The sequence below is a fragment of the Stylophora pistillata genome, chromosome 2 (genome assembly GCF_964205215.1).
Source record: "Stylophora pistillata chromosome 2, jaStyPist1.2, whole genome shotgun sequence".
Taxonomy (NCBI): domain Eukaryota; kingdom Metazoa; phylum Cnidaria; class Anthozoa; order Scleractinia; family Pocilloporidae; genus Stylophora; species Stylophora pistillata.
Genome location: NC_142520.1, coordinates 52,478,830 through 52,506,656, shown reverse-complemented (window position 1 = coordinate 52,506,656; position 27,827 = coordinate 52,478,830). Strand labels below are relative to the sequence as shown.

General features: G+C 38.7%; 1 protein-coding gene, 1 long non-coding RNA gene and 1 pseudogene across 2 annotated transcripts in view; 2 read left to right on the top strand and 1 right to left on the bottom strand.

Annotated features, from left to right (window-relative positions):
• Positions 1-76: 76 nt before the first annotated feature.
• LOC148740280 (uncharacterized) lies at positions 77-6,738 on the bottom strand. Its single transcript, XR_015997141.1, has 3 exons — positions 6,532-6,738; positions 6,021-6,166; positions 77-1,496 (listed from the first exon to the last, which is right to left on the bottom strand). It is a non-coding gene; the product is annotated as an uncharacterized LOC148740280 (long non-coding RNA).
• On the top strand, positions 1,491-5,144 carry LOC148740281 (uncharacterized; annotated as a pseudogene).
• Positions 6,739-6,844: 106 nt separating the features above from the next.
• The window catches only part of LOC111346958 (uncharacterized), a 34,522-nt gene continuing 13,539 nt past the window's right edge, over positions 6,845-27,827 (top strand). The window contains exons 1-2 of the mRNA XM_088750455.1: positions 6,845-6,951; positions 26,545-27,475. Of these exons, the coding sequence (XP_088606581.1) occupies positions 26,551-27,475 (925 nt within the window). The 5' untranslated portion in view covers positions 6,845-6,951; positions 26,545-26,550. The remainder of the gene's footprint in view (positions 6,952-26,544; positions 27,476-27,827) is intronic.

Here is a 27,827-nt window from a genome sequence, read left to right as displayed (position 1 = left end):
TTGCGGGCCACGCCGGGCGGGACAACACCATACAAAAAATTAAGGAGCGCTACTACTGGCCCTCTTACTACTAGGATACTGTTGAATTGGTAAGTTTAATAAAATGTATAGACGTAGAGGCATTGGTGTTGCGTAACATTTGATACCATCACGGTCTGTCACAATTCATGCATCTTAACACTAGCGTTTCAGTGGCAATAACTATTTTGGATTTTTTAAAGTTGGCATTTACTCAAATCAGTCTGTCAACTTTATTGGTCTTACTATGTAGATATTTGCAATGTAAAGTTGATGAGAATAAATAAAAATAATAAGATCGGTGAACGGGAGAAGTAACCCATGCAAAGTGCAACCCTGAAATGTGATTATAAATCTAAAAGGAACTATAAAATTTAATGTATCGCGATAGATCAACTCAATAACTAATTTGATCAATAAAATTAAGAACGAGATACAATGAATATATGAAGTTCATATATTTTGAACTGCGGTATTAGATACGTATGATGCACGATCCTCGCAGTATCCTACTGCGAGGATCGTGCATCATACGTAAAATTAAGAACGATGGCACCTCAGAGGTAACATCTGCAGGGCATGTTGATATAATAAGTGGTGACCAGCAAAGTTAAATAAGTGACTCGTAAAAAAATTTTAAACGAACTTAAAACGAGACAACTTGTCATAAGAAGCTAGATTGGAGATAAAATCCCAAGGTTTTGCATTTCTATTTAAAAAAGAGAGGCCTGAAAAGTCGCGGTTTTGCAAAAAGTGGGCTCAAGTAAAGAGCATGATTGTTTCAGCGAGATCAGCCATGTGAAATAATCAGTCAAATTTGAGAATTCGGTAGTTCCCAGTACTTGTGAGACACAGCCATATAATAAAAGGCATTACAACAACAATGGTAAAATATTTATAAAACAATGACTTTTCTTTACTTCCAATAGATGTTGTAATAAAAGAATCTGAGGCTTCTCTATGTTCTCTCAATGCTTCTCTAAGTATGGCCTTCTCTTACACAAACAGATTCGAAATTGTGACCGGTGTCAACGTAATATCAGTGAAAGCAAAAGTTACGACGTGCTGCATCCCGTCAAGGTGGTTTCTAAAGTTTGGTACCTAGTCGGTATTGATTTAATAGATGCCGGCAAGGTTTCTGCCCAAGGAAACCGCTATCTTCTGACAATGACGGATTACTTTAGCAAGTATGTAGAGGCAATTCCTCTGCCAGACAAGAGTGCCGTAAGCGTAGCAAAGGGCCTTTACAAAGCATATTGTCGCCATGGAGCCCCTGCTCACATCATTTCAGACCAGGGTAGAGAATTCGTTAACCAGGTAGGTCAGCGTTGTATACAACGGAAACCTTTGACAGACATCTGTGTAGCGGCTTGCATGACGTTGCTGCATTGTCTCTGTTGCAGGTGTGCGAGCGCTTCATGACAACATTTGGTGTCCACCAGAGGATCGTGTCAGCAAATCATCCGGAGTCTAATGGCCTAGATGAGAGATCAAACCAGTCAATAAAGAAGTGAGCGTTGCAATCATTTTCTGTCTAAAAATAACTCTTAACTCCTATCAGTGACACGAAAGAGGGCATGACATGCAACCTAAAATATCATTCAGCTAAGCTAGTGCTTTCAAAGTTTATTTCCATTCGGTAATGTGCTTGGGATTCCAGTGTTAAAACTACGGACTGAAGCGAATGCAAAGATGTTAAATATTACATATTATCTGAATTACAAGAGCAGGTAATACATCATCTAATTACTACCTACCTGATGTTCTTATTCCAGTTCGTGTAAAATGGTTGGTGCCAATCATTTTCCACGAACTGGAATAAGAACATTCTACCGACAACAATCATTCACTTGACTCTGATGATGACTTCCGCACAGGTTGTCGAAACGTCAGTCACTACCACCGACAACAGTCCTTCTCAGGATCACACTCACCCGGACGATCAGCCTCCACTTTCACATGTTACCCCTGGGTTCAAGCCATTTACTGCACTTGTCACTTTTGTTTAGTACCCTTAGGAAGATTGCGGATTACCACGATGAGGATTGGGACGAGTGCACGGATGGTGCTCTTTTTGCAATTAATACCAACAGATCAAACACCACCAAGTTCAGCCCATTCTATTTAATGTATGGTAGGCATCCACGTTTGCCTCTTGAGGACCTAAAGTGTGTAAAGCACGTCGATAACGACCCCAGCGAAATTGAAAAACTGGCAAGGGAATTTAACTCAGATGATGTCCTCCTGGAGCGTGTGCAAAAAATGGCAGCCACAAGAGATGCACTTTTCCCAAAACTGCAGGGAAACATAGAAGCTGCACAAGAAAAGCAAAAGAAGCAGTTCTTAAAAAGAAAAGGAGGCTTCGACTGCACATTGAAGAAGGGTGATGCTGTTCTTCGCTGCAATATGCTCCAAAAGACAAAAAAGGGGCACAAAATGGAAGACCAGTGGACTGGCCCACACACCATAGAAGAGGTTGACTTACAAAAGGGAAACTGCAGGTTACGTGGAAAAAGTGGCGAGAAACTAAGAAGGATAGTGAACATGAAAGACCTCAAGGCGTACAGGGTTCAATCCACAACTCAGCAGATAGCACAACCACCATTGCAGCATCCTCACTGTTCTTCTCAGCATTCAGCGACAGCACCCCAACATCAACAACAGGTGCCATCGCAGCAGCCAGTACCATCTAAGCAGCCTGCAACACCATTGCAGCAGCCAAAACAATCCCAGCAGCTATCGCCAACCAAAACGGCCACAATACAGCAGTTAATGTCATCCCAACAAGCACCATCCAAGCAGCCTACCCCACACCAACAGCCAACACCACACCACCGGCCAACACCAGTGCCACGGACAAAGGTTCCCCAACCAAATGTTTCACCCAAACAGGCAACACCAATGCCGCGGTCAAAGTGCCCCAAACTTCAAGCACCTTCCAAGCAGCCAAAAGAACATCACCAGCCAGCACCTTCCAGCCAACCAACACAACCTAATCAACCTACACCTTCCAGCCAGCCAACATCGCCTAATCAGCTAGCACCTTCCAGCCAGCCAACATCACCTAATCAGCTAGCACCTTCCAGCCAGCCAACATCACCTAATCAGCTAGCAGCTTTCAAACAGCAGACATCACCTAATCAGCTGGCACCTTCCAGCCAGCCAACATCGCCTAATCAGCTAGCAGCTTTCAAACAGCAGACATCACCTAATCAGCAAGCACCTTCCAGCCAGCCAACATCACCTAATCAGCTAGCAGCTTTCAAACAGCAGACATCACCTAATCAGCTAGCACCTTCCAAATAGCAGACATCACCTAATCAGCCAGCACCTTCCAAACAGCAAACATCACCTCATGAGCCAGCACCTTTAAACCAGCAAAAATCACTTAATCAGCTAGCACCTTCCAAACAGCAAACATCACCCCATCAGCCAGCACCTTTAAACCAGCAAAAATCACCTAATCAGGTAGCACCTTCCAAACAGCAAACATCACCTCATGAGCCAGCACCTTTAAACCAGCAAAAATCACTTAATCAGCTAGCACCTTCCAAACAGCAAACATCACCCCATCAGCCAGCACCTTTAAACCAGCAAAAATCACCTAATCAGCTAGCACCTTCCAGCCAGCCAACATCACTTAATCAGTCAGCACCTTCCAAACTGCAAACATCACTTAATCAGCCAGCACCTTCCAAACAACAAACATCACTTAATCAGCAAGCACCTTCCAAACAGCAAACATCACTTAATCAGCAAGCACCTTCCAAACAGCAAACATCACTTAATCAGCAAGCACCTTCCAGGCAGCCAAAACCACCTAATCAGCCAGGGGCTCAGCAGCTGGCAAAATACCAGCCCTTTGAACCAAACAAAAAAATACAGAACATTTCAAAGAAGGACATTGCTTCCTGCTTTGACAAAGTAATCAAAGATCACCTTTCAGAAGTACTTAGTGGCACCAAGGAAAGCTGGCAATATGAAATTTTCCATGGAAGAATATTATCAGACAGGGATAAAGAGATATCGAAAGGGTAGATCTCAAGTTCAATGTGCCATTTGGGGACTTTGAGGAAAATCAAACATATCACATGGTAACTCTAATAGCAAAGCACTTCCCAAAGGTCAGTCAAAAGTACTTAATGGAGGTACTTTTAACAGAGGCTCTAATTACCCTATGTTGTCAGCAATTACAAATTACACACAACCAGGCTGAGGATCTCCTAGAAAGTGGTGGAAAGCATGAGGCAGAAGCATTACTGCAAAAAATACAACAAAGAAGTAAAGGAAAGTTCTTGAAAAAGAAAAAGGCCCTGAAAAAAAAAAATGCAAGGAGCTGAAGAAGCCTAAGACGAAGTTAAGTTTTTGAAACAGGCTAGTATGGACCAAGCATCTATTGCTAAAATGCAAAGGCCTACATTTAAACTGAATCAAGAAGCAATGCAATGCTTTCAGACCATCAAATACAAATGGCCCCAGAACTGTTGCATCGCCAATTTCCTTATATCGAGGGGCTGCTGTCTCCAACAGTTGGGAAGGCAGAACAGTTTCCAGTGATGCGGAACAGCTTCATTCAAGTGCTACACACTGGTGGTAATCACTGGGTTTGTGTCAGTAATATTGGATGCAGCCACAACAACCAAGTGAAACTCTATGACAGTCTTTATAGTGGAATTGTGCCATTCACCAGAGAGCAGATTGGTGCTCTTCTTTTCAACCAAGACAGCAATGTTATTGAAATTTGTGTCCCTCCTGTTGACCAGCAAACAAATGGGACAGACTGTGGAGTTTTTGTGATTGCATTTGCCACAGCACTCTGCCATAATATGGACCCAACATCACTTAAGTTCAACAGGCAGGCAATAAGGGCACATCTCTTAGATTCCCTTAAAAATGGATTCATTGGTATATTCCCCTTTGAGGAAAAACCAAGCGTTGGTTATGAAGAGACTGTTGCCATGCCAGTGTACTGTGACTGCCGCCTCCCATACAATCCAACCAAAGACCAGATGGCAGAATGCACCAATTGCAAGAAGTGGTTCCATCAGGCTTGCCCAAAAATACCTGACAAAGTTTACAAGTATAAAAGGTTTCAATGGAAGTGCAATAACTGCCAAATTGCTTAGATACATACATCTATTTTTTAAGGCAAATGGTTATTGAAAATATTAGGGACTGTCAATTTTTATGTGGTGGGGTGGTAGATAGTCACTATATCATGTGATGACTTCCCCTTTTCATCAAAATTTTTCCCTGCTCCCACCCCTTGTTACCATAATTGTGTGACACTTAAGAGTAGTTATTTGGGTTAAACCCCTTCCTCTCCAAACTGACCATTTTTATTTGGAAACTATTAAACCCCCTACCTCATAAAACTGAAAAAGTCTCACCACTCAACAAAATGTCAGGCCAAAACACTTCAATGTCAACTCGGGCTAAAATACTAGCACGAGAAAAAGGAAAAGTAAATGATTTTGGCAATGGTAATTCAATGAAGCCATTGTGCTAAATCAATACCATGGAATAAATCATTAAAAAGTATCACAATTTGAAAAAGAAAAAAAATCACCATTTGTTAGTAATTGTTATCAAGCCTATTCATAAATGCCTTTTTCCAGAGGGTACTTCCCTTCTTGGAGTTTGTTGATATTTTTTTGCATTGTCTGATAGGTTTCACTTCTGTAACAAACCCAGTTTTAGAGTTTGCCCATTGATTTACAGGTGGCTTGTTCACAAATTAATCAGCATTATTAGGCTTTGAAACAATGTTAAGTTTTTTTGTAGTTTTACTGCTATTTTACAAGAATATGTGACATTTATAAAGTAGAACAAAAGTTTGCTCTGAAATATTTATTTTGGATAGTACATACACATTTGAGGAAACATTGCAAGTAGATATCGCTTACCATGCAGTGGATATCACTTTACTAGTAGATTAATATTACCAGTTAACAATCATTTTCATAATCCATGCAACCATGTTGACTTATCAATAAAATTACCTGATCTTTCGCATGTAGTTCAAATTGGTGGGCCTGTTGTTTTTATGAGCACTTATTAGACAGAACAAAAACAGTGCAGAAAAATATCCAGGCTGTCCATACTGGCATATACTGGAAAACCAAGACTTCGGTTACCATGACAAGGACTTGGTTGTCCAGGGCCGTACAGATTTCAAAACAAAAACAAACAAAAAAAAGCAATATCAACAACACAGAAGCCCCGTTTAAAAATGAATTCAAATGGTTTTGATGTATAGTGAGTGATTGATGTGAACTACGGAACGTGAACACGAAATAGTTTCCACACGCGGTAAAGTTCTGGACCTTTAATCCACCAAAACAACTTATTGCGCAAACACACTTTTAAGTTGTCGCAAACGACAGGACAAACGCTAGTTTCGAGCAGAGGCTCGAGCGAACTAATCGTTGGTACTTAAATTAAATGCTGGCGAAACGACTGAAATCCATGTAACTATTTTCAAGGTTTTGGAAATATAAAAACACCTCTTACCTTGTTATTCAGTTGCATTGTGATCTTCTTCCGTTTATATTTTGGATCGGAAACTTTAAAATATAAAACCACAAAATTTGTTCCCCGTAGCCACCATGTTTTCTTTGAAGCTCTAAGAGGCCCGGGTGCAAAGCTTCAGTGTTTTGTGTATCCCTGCCAGGGGTACACACATCACTAGTGATATGTGTGCGGGGATACACATATCACGGGGGTACACATATCACTGTGACACCCCACTGGTGGGGTGTCACCAATTCCCTGATCTTGTCCACCCAAGTGCCCTAGGTCGCGTGACATGTGAGAAGCATTGTGATGTAAGTCGACCCAATATTTGTGAGTCAGGGAGTGTCTACAACGAGCTTGTCTACAATCTTTTATTTCGTCATAATTCGCCGCAGTTGCTGTTCACTTCGCTGAGACGTAAGTATTATGTTCAAAACAGATGAGAATTTAGCCTATTTGTGTAAACTGTAGCCTCGCTAGAGTCCTGAAACGCGAACAAAGATAGTTCAGCTGGGAATTAACTCGGACTCTCCGCCCGATGAAACTGAAGTAATTTCCCCTCGAGTGTTTTTGTTGTCATTTCCCATTAGTTTAATCTAATTCTCTGGTATCTTCAATAGGTCTCTCTTTCCCTTTGTGTCCTAAGTTTGCTGGGTTGTAAGCTGTAGTTCATACTTAAGCGACGCCCATCAAATGCAGAGCACTCTCGACATACGATCTTGCAGGATCTTGATGGTCGCAATTAGTCGGCGGTCTGTAGCGGACGTGTTGAAGTAGAAACTATAAGCAACATGAAAAGGAAAACAGCGTTTGAAACTTAACATAACGTTTTTAACGGGACATTTGGAAAGGAAATTACGGGAGAAACTGTTTCTGATCGTGTTGACGTTAATCAGCTCAAATCATTGATTATTCTGTCTGGTAGTTGTTAAGCGTCAATTAGTTTTTCACAACAAGTAACGAAATTGTTTAAACTGCTAACAAAATCTTCGCCTAACTCCACGGATTATACTTGATTTTGATTGAATCTGACAGAAGTTAAAAAATATACTCAAAACCTGTCTGCAAAGCAATCAAATGAATGCATGATCACTTTGATCTGCATGAAGTTATTTCAGGTATTTGATAAAATAAATTAAACTTGCTCGCTTGTCTGCTTCAGTGATTGGCAAGTAAAAAAACTTTCCAGGTGCATCCATACCTCAATATACCATAGAACTGTTGGAAGTGATGGCAACAGTTTGCTTTTCTCCATGGGTTTTTTTGTCAGTTTTCATTTCGAAGAAGTTTAAATACACTGCACTTTAAACTTTACAAAAAAGCTAATCAAACTGGCAGCTTCTGTCATAGAAAGATAAAAAGTTATCTATTTCAGATTAAAATTTTTCTTGCTAGACATTTTTTATTTTAATGTTTACAAACTATTAGAAATCTGCAAAGTAATTAAGGTTTTTTTTCTGTTGCACTAAAGCAGAGTAGTCACCATTGTTATCATTTTTATTGCAAGTCAACTCTGGACTTTTTCAAAACTTTTTCCTTCTATTAGCATTGTTTGTTAGTTTGGAAATGCAACAAACGCATTCAGTTCATTCTTGACGACATAAATTATTTTGTTCTCAGGGGAACACTCCCATTCCCTAATCCCTTTCACTGCTAAGATCCTATTAGTAACTCTCCAAAGTGTCTGTTATACAATTCACTGTGTTACTGCCTGTCAAACTCTATATTTACCCACTCCTGTAAGTGCACATACTGTCTGTTATACAATTCACTGTGTTACTGCCTGTCAGACTCCATATTTACACACTCCTGTAAGTGCACATACTGTCTGTTATACAATTCACTGTGTTGCTGCCTGTCAAACTCCATATTTACACACTCCTGTAAGTGCACATACTGTCTGTTATACCATTCACTGTGTTGCTGCCTGTCAACCTCCATATTTACACACTCCTGTAAGTGGACGTACTGTCTGTTATACAATTCACTGTGTTGCTGCCTGTCAAACTCCATATTTACACACTCCTGTAAGTGGACATACTGTCTGTTATCCAATTCACTGTGTTGCTGCCTGTCAAACTCCATATTTACACACTCCTGTAAGTGGACGTACTGTCTGTTATACAATTCACTGTGTTGCCGCCTGTCAAACTCCATATTTACACACTCCTGTAAGTGCACATACTGTCTGTTATACAATTCACTGTGTTGCCGCCTGTCAAACTCCATATTTACACACTCCTGTAAGTGCACAAACTGTCTGTCATACAATTCACTGTGTTACTGCCTGTCAAACTCTATATTTACCCACTCCTGTAAGTGCACGTACTGTCTGTCATACAATTTACTGTGTTACTGCCTGTCAAACTCCATATTTACACACTCCTGTAAGTGGACATACTGTCTATTATGCAATTTACTGTGTTACTGCCTGTCAAACTCCATATTTACACACTCCTGTAAGTGGACATACTGTCTGTTATACAATTCACTGTGTTGCCGCCTGTCAAACTCCATATTTACACACTCCTGTAAGTGCACATACTGTCTGTTATACAATTCACTGTGTTGCTGCCCGTCAAACTCCATATTTACACACTCCTGTAAGTGCACATACTGTCTGTTATACCATTCACTGTGTTGCTGCCTGTCAAACTCCATATTTACACACTCCTGTAAGTGGACGTACTGTCTGTTATACAATTCACTGTGTTGCCGCCTGTCAAACTCCATATTTACACACTCCTGTAAGTGCACATACTGTCTGTTATACAATTTACTGTGTTACTGCCTGTCAAACTCCATATTTACACACTCCTGTAAGTGCACATACTGTCTGTTATACAATTCACTGTGTTACTGCCTGTCAAACTCCATATTTACACACTCCTGTAAGTGCACATACTGTCTGTTATACAATTCACTGTGTTACTGCCTGTCAAACTCCATATTTACACACTCCTGTAAGTGGACTTACTGTCTGTTATACAATTCACTGTGTTGCCGCCTGTCAAACTCTATATTTACCCACTCCTGTAAGTGCACATACTGTCTGTTATACAATTCACTGTGTTACTGCCTGTCAAACTCCATATTTACACACTCCTGTAAGTGGACTTACTGTCTGTTATACAATTCACTGTGTTGCCTCCTGTCAAACTCCATATTTACACACTCCTGTAAGTGCACATACTGTCTGTTATACAATTCACTGTGTTGCCGCCTGTCAAACTCCATATTTACACACTCCTGTAAGTGGACATACTGTCTGTTATACAATTCACTGTGTTGCTGCCTGTCAAACTCCATATTTACACACTCCTGTAAGTGCACATACTGTCTGTTATACCATTCACTGTGTTGCTGCCTGTCAAACTCCATATTTACACACTCCTGTAAGTGGACGTACTGTCTGTTATACAATTCACTGTGTTGCCGCCTGTCAAACTCCATATTTACACACTCCTGTAAGTGCACATACTGTCTCTTATACAATTCACTGTGTTACTGCCTGTCAAACTCCATATTTACACACTCCTGTAAGTGCACATACTGTCTGTTATACAATTTACTGTGTTACTGCCTGTCAGACTCCATATTTACACACTCCTGTAAGTGCACATACTGTCTATTATGCAATTTACTGTGTTACTGCCTGTCAAACTCAATATTTACACACTCCTGTAAGTGCACATACTGTCTGTTATACCATTCACTGTGTTGCTGCCTGTCAAACTCCATATTTACACACTCCTGTAAGTGCACATACTGTCTATTATGCAATTTACTGTGTTACTGCCTGTCAAACTCAATATTTACCCTCTCCTGTAAGTGGACATACTGTCTGTTATACAATTCACTGTGTTGCCGCCTGTCAAACTCCATATTTACCCTCTCCTGTAAGTGCACATACTGTCTGTTATACAATTCACTGTGTTACTGCCTGTCAAACTCCATATTTACACACTCCTGTAAGTGCACATACTGTCTGTTATACAATTCACTGTGTTGCCACCTGTCAAACTCTATATTTACCCACTCCTGTAAGTGCACAAACTGTCTGTTATACAATTCACTGTGTTACTGCCTGTCAAACTCCATATTTACACACTCCTGTAAGTGGACTTACTGTCTGTTATACAATTCACTGTGTTGCCTCCTGTCAAACTCCATATTTACACACTCCTGTAAGTGCACATACTGTCTCTTATACAATTCACTGTGTTACTGCCTGTCAAACTCCATATTTACACACTCCTGTAAGTGGACATACTGTCTGTTATACAATTCACTGTGTTGCTGCCTGTCAAACTCCATATTTACACACTCCTGTAAGTGCACATACTGTCTCTTATACAATTCACTGTGTTACTGCCTGTCAAACTCCATATTTACACACTCCTGTAAGTGCACATACTGTCTGTTATACAATTTACTGTGTTACTGCCTGTCAGACTCCATATTTACACACTCCTGTAAGTGCACATACTGTCTATTATGCAATTTACTGTGTTACTGCCTGTCAAACTCCATATTTACACACTCCTGTAAGTGCACATACTGTGTGTTATACAATTCACTGTGTTACTGCCTGTCAAACTCCATATTTACACACTCCTGTAAGTGCACATACTGTCTATTATGCAATTTACTGTGTTACTGCCTGTCAAACTCCATATTTACACACTCCTGTAAGTGCACATACTGTCTATTATGCAATTTACTGTGTTACTGCCTGTCAAACTCCATATTTACACACTCCTGTAAGTGCACATACTGTCTATTATGCAATTTACTGTGTTACTGCCTGTCAAACTCCATATTTACACACTCCTGTAAGTGCACATACTGTCTATTATGCAATTTACTGTGTTACTGCCTGTCAAACTCCATATTTACACACTCCTGTAAGTGCACATACTGTCTATTATGCAATTTACTGTGTTACTGCCTGTCAAACTCAATATTTACACACTCCTGTAAGTGCACATACTGTCTATTATGCAATTTACTGTGTTACTGCCTGTCAAACTCCATATTTACACACTCCTGTAAGTGCACATACTGTCTATTATGCAATTTACTGTGTTACTGCCTGTCAAACTCAATATTTACCCTCTCCTGTAAGTGGACATACTGTCTGTTATACAATTCACTGTGTTGCCGCCTGTCAAACTCCATATTTACCCACTCCTGTAAGTGCACATACTGTCTGTTATACAATTCACTGTGTTACTGCCTGTCAAACTCCATATTTACACACTCCTGTAAGTGCACATACTGTCTGTTATACAATTCACTGTGTTGCCACCTGTCAAACTCTATATTTACCCACTCCTGTAAGTGCACAAACTGTCTGTTATACAATTCACTGTGTTACTGCCTGTCAAACTCCATATTTACACACTCCTGTAAGTGGACTTACTGTCTGTTATACAATTCACTGTGTTGCCTCCTGTCAAACTCCATATTTACACACTCCTGTAAGTGCACATACTGTCTGTTATACCATTCACTGTGTTGCTGCCTGTCAAACTCCATATTTACACACTCCTGTAAGTGGACATACTGTCTGTTATACAATTCACTGTGTTGCCTCCTGTCAAACTCCATATTTACACACTCCTGTAAGTGCACATACTGTCTGTTATACCATTCACTGTGTTGCTGCCTGTCAAACTCCATATTTACACACTCCTGTAAGTGGACGTACTGTCTGTTATACAATTCACTGTGTTGCCGCCTGTCAAACTCCATATTTACACACTCCTGTAAGTTCACATACTGTCTGTTATACAACTCACTGTGTTGCCGCCTGTCAAACTCCATATTTACACACTCCTGTAAGTGCACATACTGTCTGTTATACAATTCACTGTGTTACTGCCTGTCAAACTCCATATTTACACACTCCTGTAAGTGCACATACTGTCTGTTATACCATTCACTGTGTTGCTGCCTGTCAAACTCCATATTTACACACTCCTGTAAGTGCACAAACTGTCTGTTATACCATTCACTGTGTTGCTGCCTGTCAACCTCCATATTTACACACTCCTGTAAGTGGACATACTGTCTGTTATACCATTCACTGTGTTGCTGCCTGTCAAACTCCATATTTACACACTCCTGTAAGTGCACATACTGTCTGTTATACCATTCACTGTGTTGCTGCCTGTCAAACTCCATATTTACACACTCCTGTAAGTGGACATACTGTCTGTTATCCAATTCACTGTGTTGCTGCCTGTCAAACTCCATATTTACACACTCCTGTAAGTGGACGTACTGTCTGTTATACAATTCACTGTGTTACTGCCTGTCAAACTCCATATTTACACACTCCTGTAAGTGCACATACTGTCTGTTATACAATTTACTGTGTTACTGCCTGTCAGACTCCATATTTACACACTCCTGTAAGTGCACATACTGTCTATTATGCAATTTACTGTGTTACTGCCTGTCAAACTCAATATTTACACACTCCTGTAAGTGCACATACTGTCTGTTATACCATTCACTGTGTTGCTGCCTGTCAAACTCCATATTTACACACTCCTGTAAGTGCACATACTGTCTATTATGCAATTTACTGTGTTACTGCCTGTCAAACTCAATATTTACCCTCTCCTGTAAGTGGACATACTGTCTGTTATACAATTCACTGTGTTGCCGCCTGTCAAACTCCATATTTACCCTCTCCTGTAAGTGCACATACTGTCTGTTATACAATTCACTGTGTTACTGCCTGTCAAACTCCATATTTACACACTCCTGTAAGTGCACATACTGTCTGTTATACAATTCACTGTGTTGCCACCTGTCAAACTCTATATTTACCCACTCCTGTAAGTGCACAAACTGTCTGTTATACAATTCACTGTGTTACTGCCTGTCAAACTCCATATTTACACACTCCTGTAAGTGGACTTACTGTCTGTTATACAATTCACTGTGTTGCCTCCTGTCAAACTCCATATTTACACACTCCTGTAAGTGCACATACTGTCTCTTATACAATTCACTGTGTTACTGCCTGTCAAACTCCATATTTACACACTCCTGTAAGTGGACATACTGTCTGTTATACAATTCACTGTGTTGCTGCCTGTCAAACTCCATATTTACACACTCCTGTAAGTGCACATACTGTCTCTTATACAATTCACTGTGTTACTGCCTGTCAAACTCCATATTTACACACTCCTGTAAGTGCACATACTGTCTGTTATACAATTTACTGTGTTACTGCCTGTCAGACTCCATATTTACACACTCCTGTAAGTGCACATACTGTCTATTATGCAATTTACTGTGTTACTGCCTGTCAAACTCCATATTTACACACTCCTGTAAGTGCACATACTGTGTGTTATACAATTCACTGTGTTACTGCCTGTCAAACTCCATATTTACACACTCCTGTAAGTGCACATACTGTCTATTATGCAATTTACTGTGTTACTGCCTGTCAAACTCCATATTTACACACTCCTGTAAGTGCACATACTGTCTATTATGCAATTTACTGTGTTACTGCCTGTCAAACTCAATATTTACACACTCCTGTAAGTGCACATACTGTCTATTATGCAATTTACTGTGTTACTGCCTGTCAAACTCAATATTTACACACTCCTGTAAGTGCACATACTGTCTATTATGCAATTTACTGTGTTACTGCCTGTCAAACTCCATATTTACACACTCCTGTAAGTGCACATACTGTCTGTTATACAATTCACTGTATTACTGCCTGTCAAACTCCATATTTACACACTCCTGTAAGTGCACATACTGTCTATTATGCAATTTACTGTGTTACTGCCTGTCAAACTCAATATTTACACACTCCTGTAAGTGCACATACTGTCTATTATGCAATTTACTGTGTTACTGCCTGTCAAACTCAATATTTACCCTCTCCTGTAAGTGGACATACTGTCTGTTATACAATTCACTGTGTTGCCGCCTGTCAAACTCCATATTTACCCACTCCTGTAAGTGCACATACTGTCTGTTATACAATTCACTGTGTTACTGCCTGTCAAACTCCATATTTACACACTCCTGTAAGTGCACATACTGTCTGTTATACAATTCACTGTGTTGCCACCTGTCAAACTCTATATTTACCCACTCCTGTAAGTGCACAAACTGTCTGTTATACAATTCACTGTGTTACTGCCTGTCAAACTCCATATTTACACACTCCTGTAAGTGGACTTACTGTCTGTTATACAATTCACTGTGTTGCCTCCTGTCAAACTCCATATTTACACACTCCTGTAAGTGCACATACTGTCTGTTATACCATTCACTGTGTTGCTGCCTGTCAAACTCCATATTTACACACTCCTGTAAGTGGACATACTGTCTGTTATACAATTCACTGTGTTGCCTCCTGTCAAACTCCATATTTACACACTCCTGTAAGTGCACATACTGTCTGTTATACCATTCACTGTGTTGCTGCCTGTCAAACTCCATATTTACACACTCCTGTAAGTGGACGTACTGTCTGTTATACAATTCACTGTGTTGCCGTCTGTCAAACTCCATATTTACACACTCCTGTAAGTTCACATACTGTCTGTTATACAACTCACTGTGTTGCCGCCTGTCAAACTCCATATTTACACACTCCTGTAAGTGCACATACTGTCTGTTATACAATTCACTGTGTTACTGCCTGTCAAACTCCATATTTACACACTCCTGTAAGTGCACATACTGTCTGTTATACCATTCACTGTGTTGCTGCCTGTCAAACTCCATATTTACACACTCCTGTAAGTGCACAAACTGTCTGTTATACCATTCACTGTGTTGCTGCCTGTCAACCTCCATATTTACACACTCCTGTAAGTGGACATACTGTCTGTTATACCATTCACTGTGTTGCTGCCTGTCAAACTCCATATTTACACACTCCTGTAAGTGCACATACTGTCTGTTATACAATTCACTGTGTTGCCGCCTGTCAAACTCCATATTTACACACTCCTGTAAGTGGACATACTGTCTGTTATACAATTCACTGTGTTGCTGCCTGTCAAACTCCATATTTACACACTCCTGTAAGTGCACATACTGTCTGTTATACCATTCACTGTGTTGCTGCCTGTCAACCTCCATATTTACACACTCCTGTAAGTGGACATACTGTCTGTTATACCATTCACTGTGTTGCTGCCTGTCAAACTCCATATTTACACACTCCTGTAAGTGCACATACTGTCTGTTATACAATTCACTGTGTTGCCGCCTGTCAAACTCCATATTTACACACTCCTGTAAGTGGACATACTGTCTGTTATACAATTCACTGTGTTGCTGCCTGTCAAACTCCATATTTACACACTCCTGTAAGTGCACATACTGTCTGTTATACCATTCACTGTGTTGCTGCCTGTCAACCTCCATATTTACACACTCCTGTAAGTGCACATACTGTCTGTTATACAATTTACTGTGTTACTGCCTGTCAAACTCCATATTTACACACTCCTGTAAGTGCACATACTGTCTGTTATACCATTCACTGTGTTGCCGCCTGTCAAACTCCATATTTACCCTCTCCTGTAAGTGCACATACTGTCTGTTATACAACTCACTGTGTTGCTGCCTGTCAAACTCCATATTTACACACTCCTGTAAGTGCACATACTGTCTGTTATACCATTCACTGTGTTGCCGCCTGTCAAACTCCATATTTACCCTCTCCTGTAAGTGCACATACTGTCTGTTATGCAATTTACTGTGTTACTGCCTGTCAAACTCCATATTTACACACTCCTGTAAGTGCACATACTGTCTGTTATACCATTCACTGTGTTGCTGCCCGTCAAACTCCATATTTACACACTCCTGTAAGTGGACATACTGTCTGTTATACAATTCACTGTGTTGCCGCCTGTCAAACTCCATATTTACACACTCCTGTAAGTGGACATACTGTCTGTTATACAATTCACTGTGTTGCTGCCCGTCAAACTCCATATTTACACACTCCTGTAAGTGCACATACTGTCTGTTATACAATTTTTACTGTGTTACTGCCTGTCAAACTCCATATTTACACACTCCTGTAAGTGCATATACTGTCTGTTATACCATTCACTGTGTTGCCGCCTGTCAAACTCCATATTTACCCACTCCTGTAAGTGGACATACTGTCTGTTATACAATTTACTGTGTTACTGCCTGTCAAACTCCATATTTACACACTCCTGTAAGTGCACATACTGTCTGTTATACAATTCACTGTGTTACTGCCTGTCAAACTCCATATTTACACACTCCTGTAAGTGGACGTACTGTCTGTTATACAATTCACTGTGTTGCTGCCTGTCAAACTCCATATTTACCCTCTCCTGTAAGTGCACATACTGTCTGTTATACCATTCACTGTGTTGCTGCCTGTCAAACTCCATATTTACACACTCCTGTAAGTGGACATACTGTCTGTTATACAATTCACTGTGTTGCCGCCTGTCAAACTCCATATTTACCCACTCCTGTAAGTGCACATACTGTCTGTTATACAATTCACTGTGTTACTGCCTGTCAAACTCCATATTTACACACTCCTGTAAGTGCACATACTGTCTGTTATACAATTCACTGTGTTGCTGCCTGTCAAACTCCATATTTACACACTCCTGTAAGTGCACATACTGTCTGTTATACAATTCACTGTGTTGCCGCCTGTCAAACTCTATATTTACCCACTCCTGTAAGTGCACATACTGTCTGTTATACAATTCACTTTGTTGCCGCCTGTCAAACTCTATATTTACCCTCTCCTGTAAGTGCACATACTGTCTGTTATACAATTCAGTGTGTTGCTGCCTGTCAAACTCCATATTTACATACTCCTGTAAGTGCACATACTGTCTGTTATACAATTCACTTTGTTGCCGCCTGTCAACCTCCATATTTACACACTCCTGTAAGTGCACATACTGTCTGTTATACAATTCACTGTGTTGCAGCCTGTCAAACTCCATATTTACACACTCCTGTAAGTGCACATACTGTCTATTATGCAATTTACTGTGTTGCTGCCTGTCAAACTCCTTATTTACACACTCCTGTAAGTGCACATACATGCTGTCAAACAATTTTCTGTGTTTCTGCCTGTTAAGGTACATATTTACACACTCCTGTAGGTGGGTATACTGTTGTAAGTGTGCAGAGGCAGACTTTTTTTCCATTGAAAATGGCAGTTTTTTTTAGTTTCCTCTCTCTTATAAGTGGATGTCCATAGACACCTGAGTGTAATAATGGACTTTTGGCAATGAAATGAAACTTGTCTCTAATTTGTAAATCAATTAAAACATAACCTTTGACAGAGCAATAGAAGAGGGAGGAATTGCAAAGAGTGGAACATAACATTAATTTTCTAGTGTTAGATCAAGGACATTTCCATCAGAGAGTTATATACCTGCGAGCCATGCCAGCTAAGGGGTGAGCCATGCATGTCATGTAAGCAATGCAAAGCATGTGAGGCATGTGAGCCACAGTCAAAATGTTAAAGTGCCCCTGAGATCAAAATTTTCGTACATTTTTTTTCATTTTCGTGTTCAGTGTGTCTCCTTCACCTACTCTGCCAAATTTCAGTTTAGACCGAGCACCAGAAATATCTTTTTTCAGACTCTTAATTCACAATTTCATGTCCACTATTCTTTGACCATGTTCCGGAAGTTGATCGCAGGATTCAGAGGAAGTGACGTTAAAGGCTGAAAACGAAAATCTCACATGGCAAAATGTCAAGCAATCATAACACAGTGCATTACTCTATTCTTACAAAAACTAAACAAAAATGAGAAGGCATCGATGCGTAATTCGAAGCTGAAATAATCGTGCAGACCATACTGCAGGTATTTCTCTGCATTGGAGCCTCGCAATAGATCAGAGCAGGAAAAATGGATGCGATTTGTGTGAAATCGCTGAGTAAACTTCAATCCTGCCGGAATATTTGTGATCTACTCCGAACACTTCTCGAAGGACTGTTTTGAGAGATCTGTGTACTTTGAAGGATCTAGGCAAAGAATTCTATCGGGTTCAGTACCTACCGTTCAAAAGAAGGGAGAAGAAAAACTGTCCTCAGTGTGATCTTGACGAAAGGGAAGTCTACGAACTGACACAGGTTTTATCACCTTTACATATGAGCTGCTCAATATCCACCTTTAACAACTCTCTGGCAAAATACCTTACACAAAGAAAAGTACTCGGTGAACATTGTAAATAAGAATGATAAAATAGCCGACTTAAGGAATGAGATTTCTGACCTCAAAGAGCTCACTTTTATACTAAAGAGATGAAAAATATAATTGTGTTCTCTGACTCTAAAAAAAGTTGGCTTTAGTATCAGTGAAAATAGAACAAACAGCTTAAGACACAGAGCGTATAAACACTTTAAAATGTAGGCTTGCAGCCAAAAAACCAAGAAAGTGAAAATTTCTTAAAAAAACCTCTTAAACTATCAACCATCTGACAGCCAAGTCAGCATGCTGTCAAAGGGTCTCAAATTCATCCCAACACCCGCGACAAACAAATGTAAAATCAGGCCAACTGTTGCGAAATTTATTCGCAAGACGAATGCAACTCCATTACACCTTTCACGGACAATAAAAAGAACCACTTGCATTTCATATCAAACTGAATGCCACCGGTTCAGTCTTCTATCGCCCTTCAGAGCTACTTAGAAAACTATTGTCATAACACAACTTGCAGATTGTATCTAAGCCAAAAAATACTTTGTAACGCGATGAGGTCACGGCTCTAAAAGAGTTGAAACAAACTCTGCTTTAAACCTCACCGAAGCAAACACAACAATAGTCATCATGAATGAGACAGAAAAAAGAAAGGAGGCCAAAGTGAAACTATCGACAGAGTACACTTCAAATCTCTCAAAGCACTGATGGTGAAAAACACGCTGGAAAGGGTTAATGAGATCATTGATGAAAAGCATCGGGGCAAACACATTGATGGCTTGGAAATAGCTTTCACAAACTCCCAATATCCGCCGTGATACACAATCAGCCATTGCCGAAAACAATTTTTATATATCACCCGATCGTTTCTTACAAAAAAGGAAAATCCCTTACGACAAGCAAACTACAATTCAAAGGCGATAAAGCGATGCCACCACAAAAGCCACATGGGGAGTTCATACCGTTTTGTGTTTCTCTTTATTCGCAAGGCAAAAATTCATCATTTGCCGGCATAAAACTATCCACAGAAGCTTAAGATTATTTCTGGGACAATTCATCAACTGATAAAGTCGACATTTCACAACTGACAATGAAACTTCTCTAAAAAGTAATATGTGTGATTCTCTGTGCAGCAAACAAAAAGAGTTGTGACAAAGCAAAGCATAACTTTGTTGAGCCTTTGACGTCATGATGACGTGTTCTGCTGTACAATTGCGGGCTTGGCTGGAACATGTTTTCAGCAATGGTGGACGATTTTTGGACAACTTTGAAGCGGTAAAAATTGGTCATCGAAGGCGGTTTGTTTTGAGTTTTTAATGTCAAAAAGGGTTTTAACGTGACCCAAATCAACATTCTGTAAACAAATTAACCCAAAAATTTTCCCATCAATCACGTAGCTCCTTTTTCTGCCTTTAAAAACACACAACCCACAATTCCCCTATTCACTTCAACGAAGGGCTAATGCTCGAAACGTCAGCTTTTATAACCGTAACGGTGGCCGATTTACCATTTCAACTTTGTTGATATATTCAAATTATTTCATTGCCCCCACGGACACAGCCCCAAACAGTTTCTTTAGAAACTATCAGCCAAAATAAAATGGTCAATTTTCACCTCAGGTGCACTTTAAGAATTTTTATTTGTTACATTTACATTTGTTTGTTACATTTACTCTTAAAGAACAAATTCATAGAAATACATGGCATCAAGGCAGTTTTGATAACTCTGATTCACTAAGGAGCGAAGCTGTTAAAATTAGGTGATTTACTCACCATTCTTGACACCAATACTTGGAGTTGCCGTGGAAGTACTGTTCTCTTTTTGCTTGAATAGTTTTCCATGTGGATATCAATGAATGACAGGAGTCAATGGAAACCATTCAACTACCTACTCGAGTAGCGGTAGGGCAGCCGTACATTGCTCTCCGAAAATTGTTTTTACTTAAGTCTTGAACCTTAATTAATTTTAGTCGCATTGTTTTTATTTTTTGTGGATCCTGAGCCATTTGGATAGATAAAATTTTCTCTAAATAACAAGAATACGAGACAGAAAAAAATTTGTTTAACTCTGGACATGCAGCCGTTAATTACTGACACAAGACTTGGCACAATGTACAGATGTTTATAGAGCATTTTTTACATTTGATGCACCAGCAATACTTCTGGCAACCAAAGCAAGATTTGGATTTTTCCTGGGAATATTTCAATTTTTAGCACTTTCGTCGCTAAATTTAAAATTAATTTCCCAGGGAAAGAGAGAGTACCCTGGGAGCGAGGTTGTACCATTTATGCTCATCCCCAGGATCATCTCCGCTTTCAGTTGAGCTATAACCACCTCCTGGTTAGCTCAATTGTTAGAGTGTTGGACTGTTGTGCAGGAGGTCAAGGGCTCAAGCCCTGGCCATACCAACACTCAGGGTCTTTAAACAACTGAGGAGAATGTGCTATCTTCCTATAATATCAAGAAATGGATAGATATTCTTACTTCTGAGATAAGGACAAATAACCATAGGTCTTATCTCCCTCAGGGTTATAGCAATAGGTGACAATATTAATTTCCCATGCATGAGATTACAGTGTGGTGAATGCCCTCCTAACGATAATAATAATAATAATAATATAATCATAATTTGTATAGTGCAGATTCCATACAATGTTCAAATGCACTTCACAATAAAATGACACAGTAATAATTAATACAACTATTAACATAAAATAAATGCTGTGACTTTATGCCCGGCAGCCGGGCACGGTCTTAAACAGACTAAATGCCCAGCAGTCAGAAAATTTCACCGAATTTACACTGAAAACTTCTTTAAAGCTTCTTGAGAGTATGAAATGTTTCTTTATCAATGTCAAGTGACTCAAAATTACTTAGTATAAAATGGCCATCTCACGACACTTGGAACGAGACTGTGAACGGCAGTCTCACAAATGGCTAAGTGTTGATAACTGAGCAATCTTACGGTAGACACAAGCTCAATAAATTCTTGGAATGTAAGACCAAAATAATTGTACGAATTGCTTCACATTTCTAAACAATCCTCACATATATACTTTCAATGGGTTTGAATGGGGATTTCAGTCGAAATTAGTTAAATATTTTTGACTGCCGGGCATTTAGTCTATTTGAGACCGTGACTGGCAGTCTCACAAATGGCTAAGTGTCAATAACTGAGCAATTTTATGGTATACACAAGCTCGGCAAATTCGTCAAATGTAAAACCAAAATAATTATAAGGATTGCTTGACATTTCTAAAGAAACAACAATTACTTTCATTAAGTTTGATGGAGGATTTCAGTTGCAATTCGGTGAAAATTCCTGACTGCCAAGCATTTTAAGTCTATTTGAGACTGACTGCATGGCAGTCTGATATCACAGATACTGAACAATGTGATGGGAAACACAAGCCTAGTTAAATCTTATGTAAAACTGAAGTAATTTTTAGGAACGGTTGACATTTCTAAAGAAACACCAAATACTTTTTTTAGGTTTAAATAAGGCTTTCAGTCAGAATTTGTTAAGTGAATATTTCGCCATTGAGTTTAAGCCGAATTTTTCTAAGTGTTGTAAGATGGCCATTTTATATTATAGTAGATAATTTTTAGAGTCGCTTGACATTGATAAAGAAACATTTCATATTCTCAAGAAGCTTCGAAGAAGCTTTTAGTGAAAATTCGGTGAAATTTTCTGACTGCCAGGCATTTAGCCTATGTAAGACCATGCCAGGCATATAGCTACAGCATAAAATAAAATGAATTCTAGAACTACATACAATTATACTAATGTTATGCTAATACTGCTATAATATCGTGTTCAGGCTAAGATAAAAATGCTAAACAAAAAAGATGTGTTTTCAACTTTGACTTAAAAATATCCAATATCTCCTATGGTGGGATGGGTGGAAAGGTGAGATGAGGATGATCTATTTTGATGATGATTTATTTTAACTCAGCTCGATTTTACAAGGTATGTGGGTTAAATTTACATAGCAACTAAACACAGTTCAGCAAAGGAAAAAAGGAGAAAAAGGTCTAGCAATAAAGTAGGTAGCGAGTTAGGATCATCCAAATAGCAAAGGCTAATCTAGTGGATGACCCCTAATTATAAGATACATTTAAGGGAAAAAAATGAAAAAAAAGTATTACTTTATGCACTAAAGTAGATAATTAAAAAGAGTAACAATTGAGTATAGAGTTTTTCAGGGCTTTATGAAATATTCTAAGAGAATTTGAATTAGTTATACTTAATTATAGGTCATGAATTCCAAAGGGGAGGGCCAGTGAATTTTAGGGACTGTAAGCCATATTGAGTAGTATTAACTGAGGCTACATAAAGATTTCTGTTACATGATTGCCTTGTTTAATAGGAATGAACAGAGGATGTAAATTTGAAATATTTACTGAAACAATGGGGTAACAGTCTATGTGACCACTGATAAAGGAAAGAATCTGTAATTCAATAACATCATTAAGCTTAAGAAGATTGAGGGATTAAACAGAGGCTCAGAATGGGATTTTGGTTCAGAGAAAGATATTTTTCTGATTGCGTTTTTTTTGGCTAATAAATAATTTTGTTAAAAATGAGGGAAAGGTTAAACCTCGGACATGGATGCCATAAGTGAGGAATGGATAGATAAGGGAGTAATGAAGTATGGTAAGAATTGTTGACAAAGTGTCTCACTCCAGACAAGATACTGTACCTACAGGTTTGGATAGTTTCAAGCAAAGCTCATTAATATGACTTCCATGTTAAGGTAGAATCAAATGTTATGCTCAGGTACTTAGTGGTGTCAACTTGTTTAACAAGTACATTATCAATTTTAATTCTTAATGACTGATTAGGTTTAAGTTTACCGGAATGAAAAAGAATAAAGTTAGTTTTAGAAATACTAAGTGCTAATCGATTACATTTCATCCATTCAGCAACAGATTTTAATTCAAGATTTAGGGTTGTTTCAAGGTGACTAAGATTTTTGCTAGAAAAATGAATTTTAGTATCATCAGCAAATAGATGAAATGTTAGTAAGTTAGAAGTATTGGGCAAATTGTTTACATGTAATAAGAATAAAAGGGTTCCTTAAGTAGATCCTTGTGGGACACCACAGGTCACATGCAATGAAGGTGAGTTACGACCATTAACATTTACAAATTGTTCTCTTTGGAATAAGTAAGATTGTAGACCAATCAAGCACAACACCTCTTATTCCATAGTGGTTAAGTTTAGTTAATAGGATTGTATGATTAACGGTATCAAATGCTTTTTTTTAGCTCTATAAATAGACCACAACCAAATTCATTATTATGAATGGACATGAATAGATTCAGTGATAGAAATAAGAGCATGGGTAGTCAAACATTTTATCTCTGAAACCAAATTGAAGAGGATAAGGTATCTGTAGTTCTTTCAAATAACTGTAGAGGTGATGGTACATAGCTTTTTCAAATAATTTACTAAAGTTAGAAAGAACAGAAATTGGTCTATACTGTTGTCTATGTCAAATCTTGAGCCCTTCTTAAAGACAGGAATAATCCTCGCTAATTTTAATTTCACAGGAAGATTACCACTTACAAAGGAATCATTGACTAAAAATGCAAGAGGCTCAGATATATAGTCCCTAATAGTTTTCAAAATAGTAACAGGTACACTGTATGGGCCAGAAGACTTGCACCTAGCATCCATCTTACCAATAAAAGTCCAAATTTCATTCGAAGTGACAAGGGATAAAAAAAATTTGATCTGGAGTACTTGCCGCTAAGGTAGAATAAGGGGCTATGACTTCCCCGAGAGATTCCCTTCTCTTTAGTCTTACCAGTATTAGCAAAGAAGTTGTTGAAGATGTTGGCAATGTCATTAGTGTTATCAACAGACTTACTGTTATTTAAAATAGAAGTTATGTAACTGTTTTTGCATTTACCAACATTTATAATTGACCTAATACCAGACCATGGTTTTTGTATGTTAGACTTAAATAAAGAATGATATTGATTATTAAAATTTTTGCATTTACTATCTCTCAGATCTTTAACAACCCTATTTCTAAATTTTTTTGTAGAGATAATGAATATCAGGATCTAGTTGTTTACTTTTAAGTAATTTGGAATTGAGTTTGTCTGTATAATTCATTTTAGTAAGGATTTCAAGGAGATCAATATGGACTGAAGCGGCTGCCAGAGGCGGTTGACGTATATGCAGATGTCCAATCTCAACCTTTACAACTCACTATTCAGCATCAACTGCTGCAAGTAGTTCTGAAAAAAGAAACCAGTTTATTTATAAAAAACAATTTTTGAACAATGGCAGGCAGGTTATTTATAGCGATAGTTGAGTGATAGTCATGATTGATGACCACCCAGATCCTGGACCAATCAAAGAAAAAAAATACTTGCAAAAATGGCTCGCCTGACTAGTATGGCTCGCTCTGTGGCTCTCAAGGCTTGCACTTTGGCTTGCATGGCTTGCTGGCTTGCAGATTTTGCAGACCCTGTCCATCATGCTCCAGTCTTGCCTTCTTGTTCTCCCACTGGTGGCCATCCATTCCTATTTTTCTTTGGTGTCCACCAGCATGCAGGAATAATTATTGTAGATGGATAGCTCTAATAACAGACACTTGTACCAATCTCAAGGGTGTCCTTTTACGGTAGAATTGGTTTTATCAATTAAGTTGAAATTGTAACTTGGCCACTGTAAACAATTAAAAAGCTGATGTTTGAGCATTAGTCCTTTGTCAGTGTGAGGACGTAGCACCACAGTTTCTTTAGAAACTTACCCCATTCATTCTTCTATGGGAGAGGTGACTGCATGTTCTAAATGTGTTCTTAATCACTATCATCAGTTCATAGATATCTACTTTCACATTTCACATTATATTATTGTTATGCTTTAAGCTTATACAAAAAATTACTAGTTTTCCTTACTCTTTGTAGTTTTGTTTATTGCATGAACAACATAATCTTGATACATGATGTGTTGAGAAACTGTTGGTGATTTAGATTTCATGAAAGACCTGTTTTGAATTGAAAATTGTGGTCCCAAAAGCATCAAACTGGGTGACAAACTCAATACAAAAAGAAAAAAAGCTGCTATTCTGATTTTTTTGTAATCCAAACAGTGAATTATGTTAGAGAATGACTCGAGTCAGTTTCTATTAAAGGACCAGGAACATCTGATTAATTTGCTATGTCAATTCGAAATAAAAATATTACCTAAAGAAGATGAAATCAAGTAACAGTCTGAAAATTGCTACTTGGTCTGAATCTGTTATGTTTTGGTTAATTTATACTACAACTGTTTAAGGTTATCACATCAAAACATAACCAAAGAAGTCATAGATTTGCATTAATGATTTCTTTCCTGTTGGATATTCATGCATGTTTACAGTAAAAGTAGTTTGTATGTTCTTGTAAAAGTAGCGAGGAGAACTCTGTATTAGAATTCAAACAGTTTTCTTGTTTATAATAGCCGTTTTGTTACGTAACATGTATAACTCAAGCCCGTCGCTTATGAACACAGAAAAATTATACCATGAGACTTGAGTCAAAATGTCTGACATAAAAATAAATAACTAGAGCTTTTACAAATAAGCATTCTTTACTCAGAGCATTTAAAAGAACACTGAAGGGTGGATGGCTTCCAAAGATTGTATTAAGAGAAATAAATAAGTTTGGTTAAGAAGTTTAATTGTAAACCTCATTTTTTCCAATTTTGGTTCAATGGTTATAATGCCAAAGCAAGTTATTTTAAGTCACCCACCTTTAATGACAGCTTGTATTTTTGTTCTGACAGTTCCTTATGAATGAAATGGCATTTCTTTCTAAAGAAGAGTTAAGAAGAAAGATGGAAACATATTCTGGAAGAAGGAGTTTATATCTCAGTGGGCACAGTTTGCATGAATTGCCTGCAGCTTTGTTTGAATTAACTGAGTTGGAGGAACTTTTCCTGTCAGAGAATAAACTTACAACAATACCTGAAAATATGGGAAAACTAAACAATCTTACGGTACTTATTGTGAGAAGAAACCAGCTGTCCGTATTCCCAACAAGTTTGACACAGCTAAAGAAACTCAAAGAGCTGAACATCAGAGATAACAAACTAACCACCATCCCTGATGGTATTGGGGAGATGGTGGAGCTGGAGGGACTTGAGCTGAGTTTCAACCAGTTGACTGTCTTGAGTCCAGCTATAAAACAGCTGAAGAAACTCAAATGGCTGGACATATCACATAACAATCTAACCACTATCCCCGATGCTATTGGGGAGATGGTGGAGCTGGGTAGACTGGTGCTGAGTGGCAACCAGTTGACTGTGTTGAGTCCAGCTATAAAACATCTGAAGAACCTCAAAGTGCTGAACATCTCACATAACAATCTAACCACCATCCCTGATGTTATTGGAGAGATGGTGGAGCTGGAGGGACTGGTGCTGAGTTACAACCAGTTGACTGTGTTGAGTCCAGCTATAAAACATCTGAAGAAACTCAGAGAGCTGGACATGTCATATAACAATCTAACCACCATCCCTGATGTTATTGGGGAGATGGTGGAGTTGGAGAGACTGGTGCTGAGTTACAACCGGTTGACTGAGTTGAGTCCAGCTATAAAACAGCTGAAGAAACTCAAAGATTTGTCTGTGTATGGGAATCTTTTTACAGTTGAAGGAATGAGAAGTGTTATGGAGCTGAAGGATAAGATTTACAGAGTATATTCAGTTTTCCCAGGTGAGTAAAGGAAATGAATCTTCACATTGATGTTGTGACATGTGCATTTACTAAATTGGTTCTATTATGGTTGACTTGCCAGTGGTTATGCTGCTTTTTACTGATAATTACAGGTAGCTGACAATAGTTTCATAATAAAGCCTGAGAAGAATATGAAGTAAATGCTGTCAAAGTTATACTGTATGATCAAACAAAGTTGGCAGCACTTTAGAAATACATGACATCTGTATTGGAAGTTTTAGTGATACTTTTAAAAGCTGTATTTCAAGAACTTGGCTGACTCTGAAATTTAAGTTGAACTACAGTGTAATATATAAAGGCTGATAGTTTCGAAAGAAACTGTTTGGGGCTG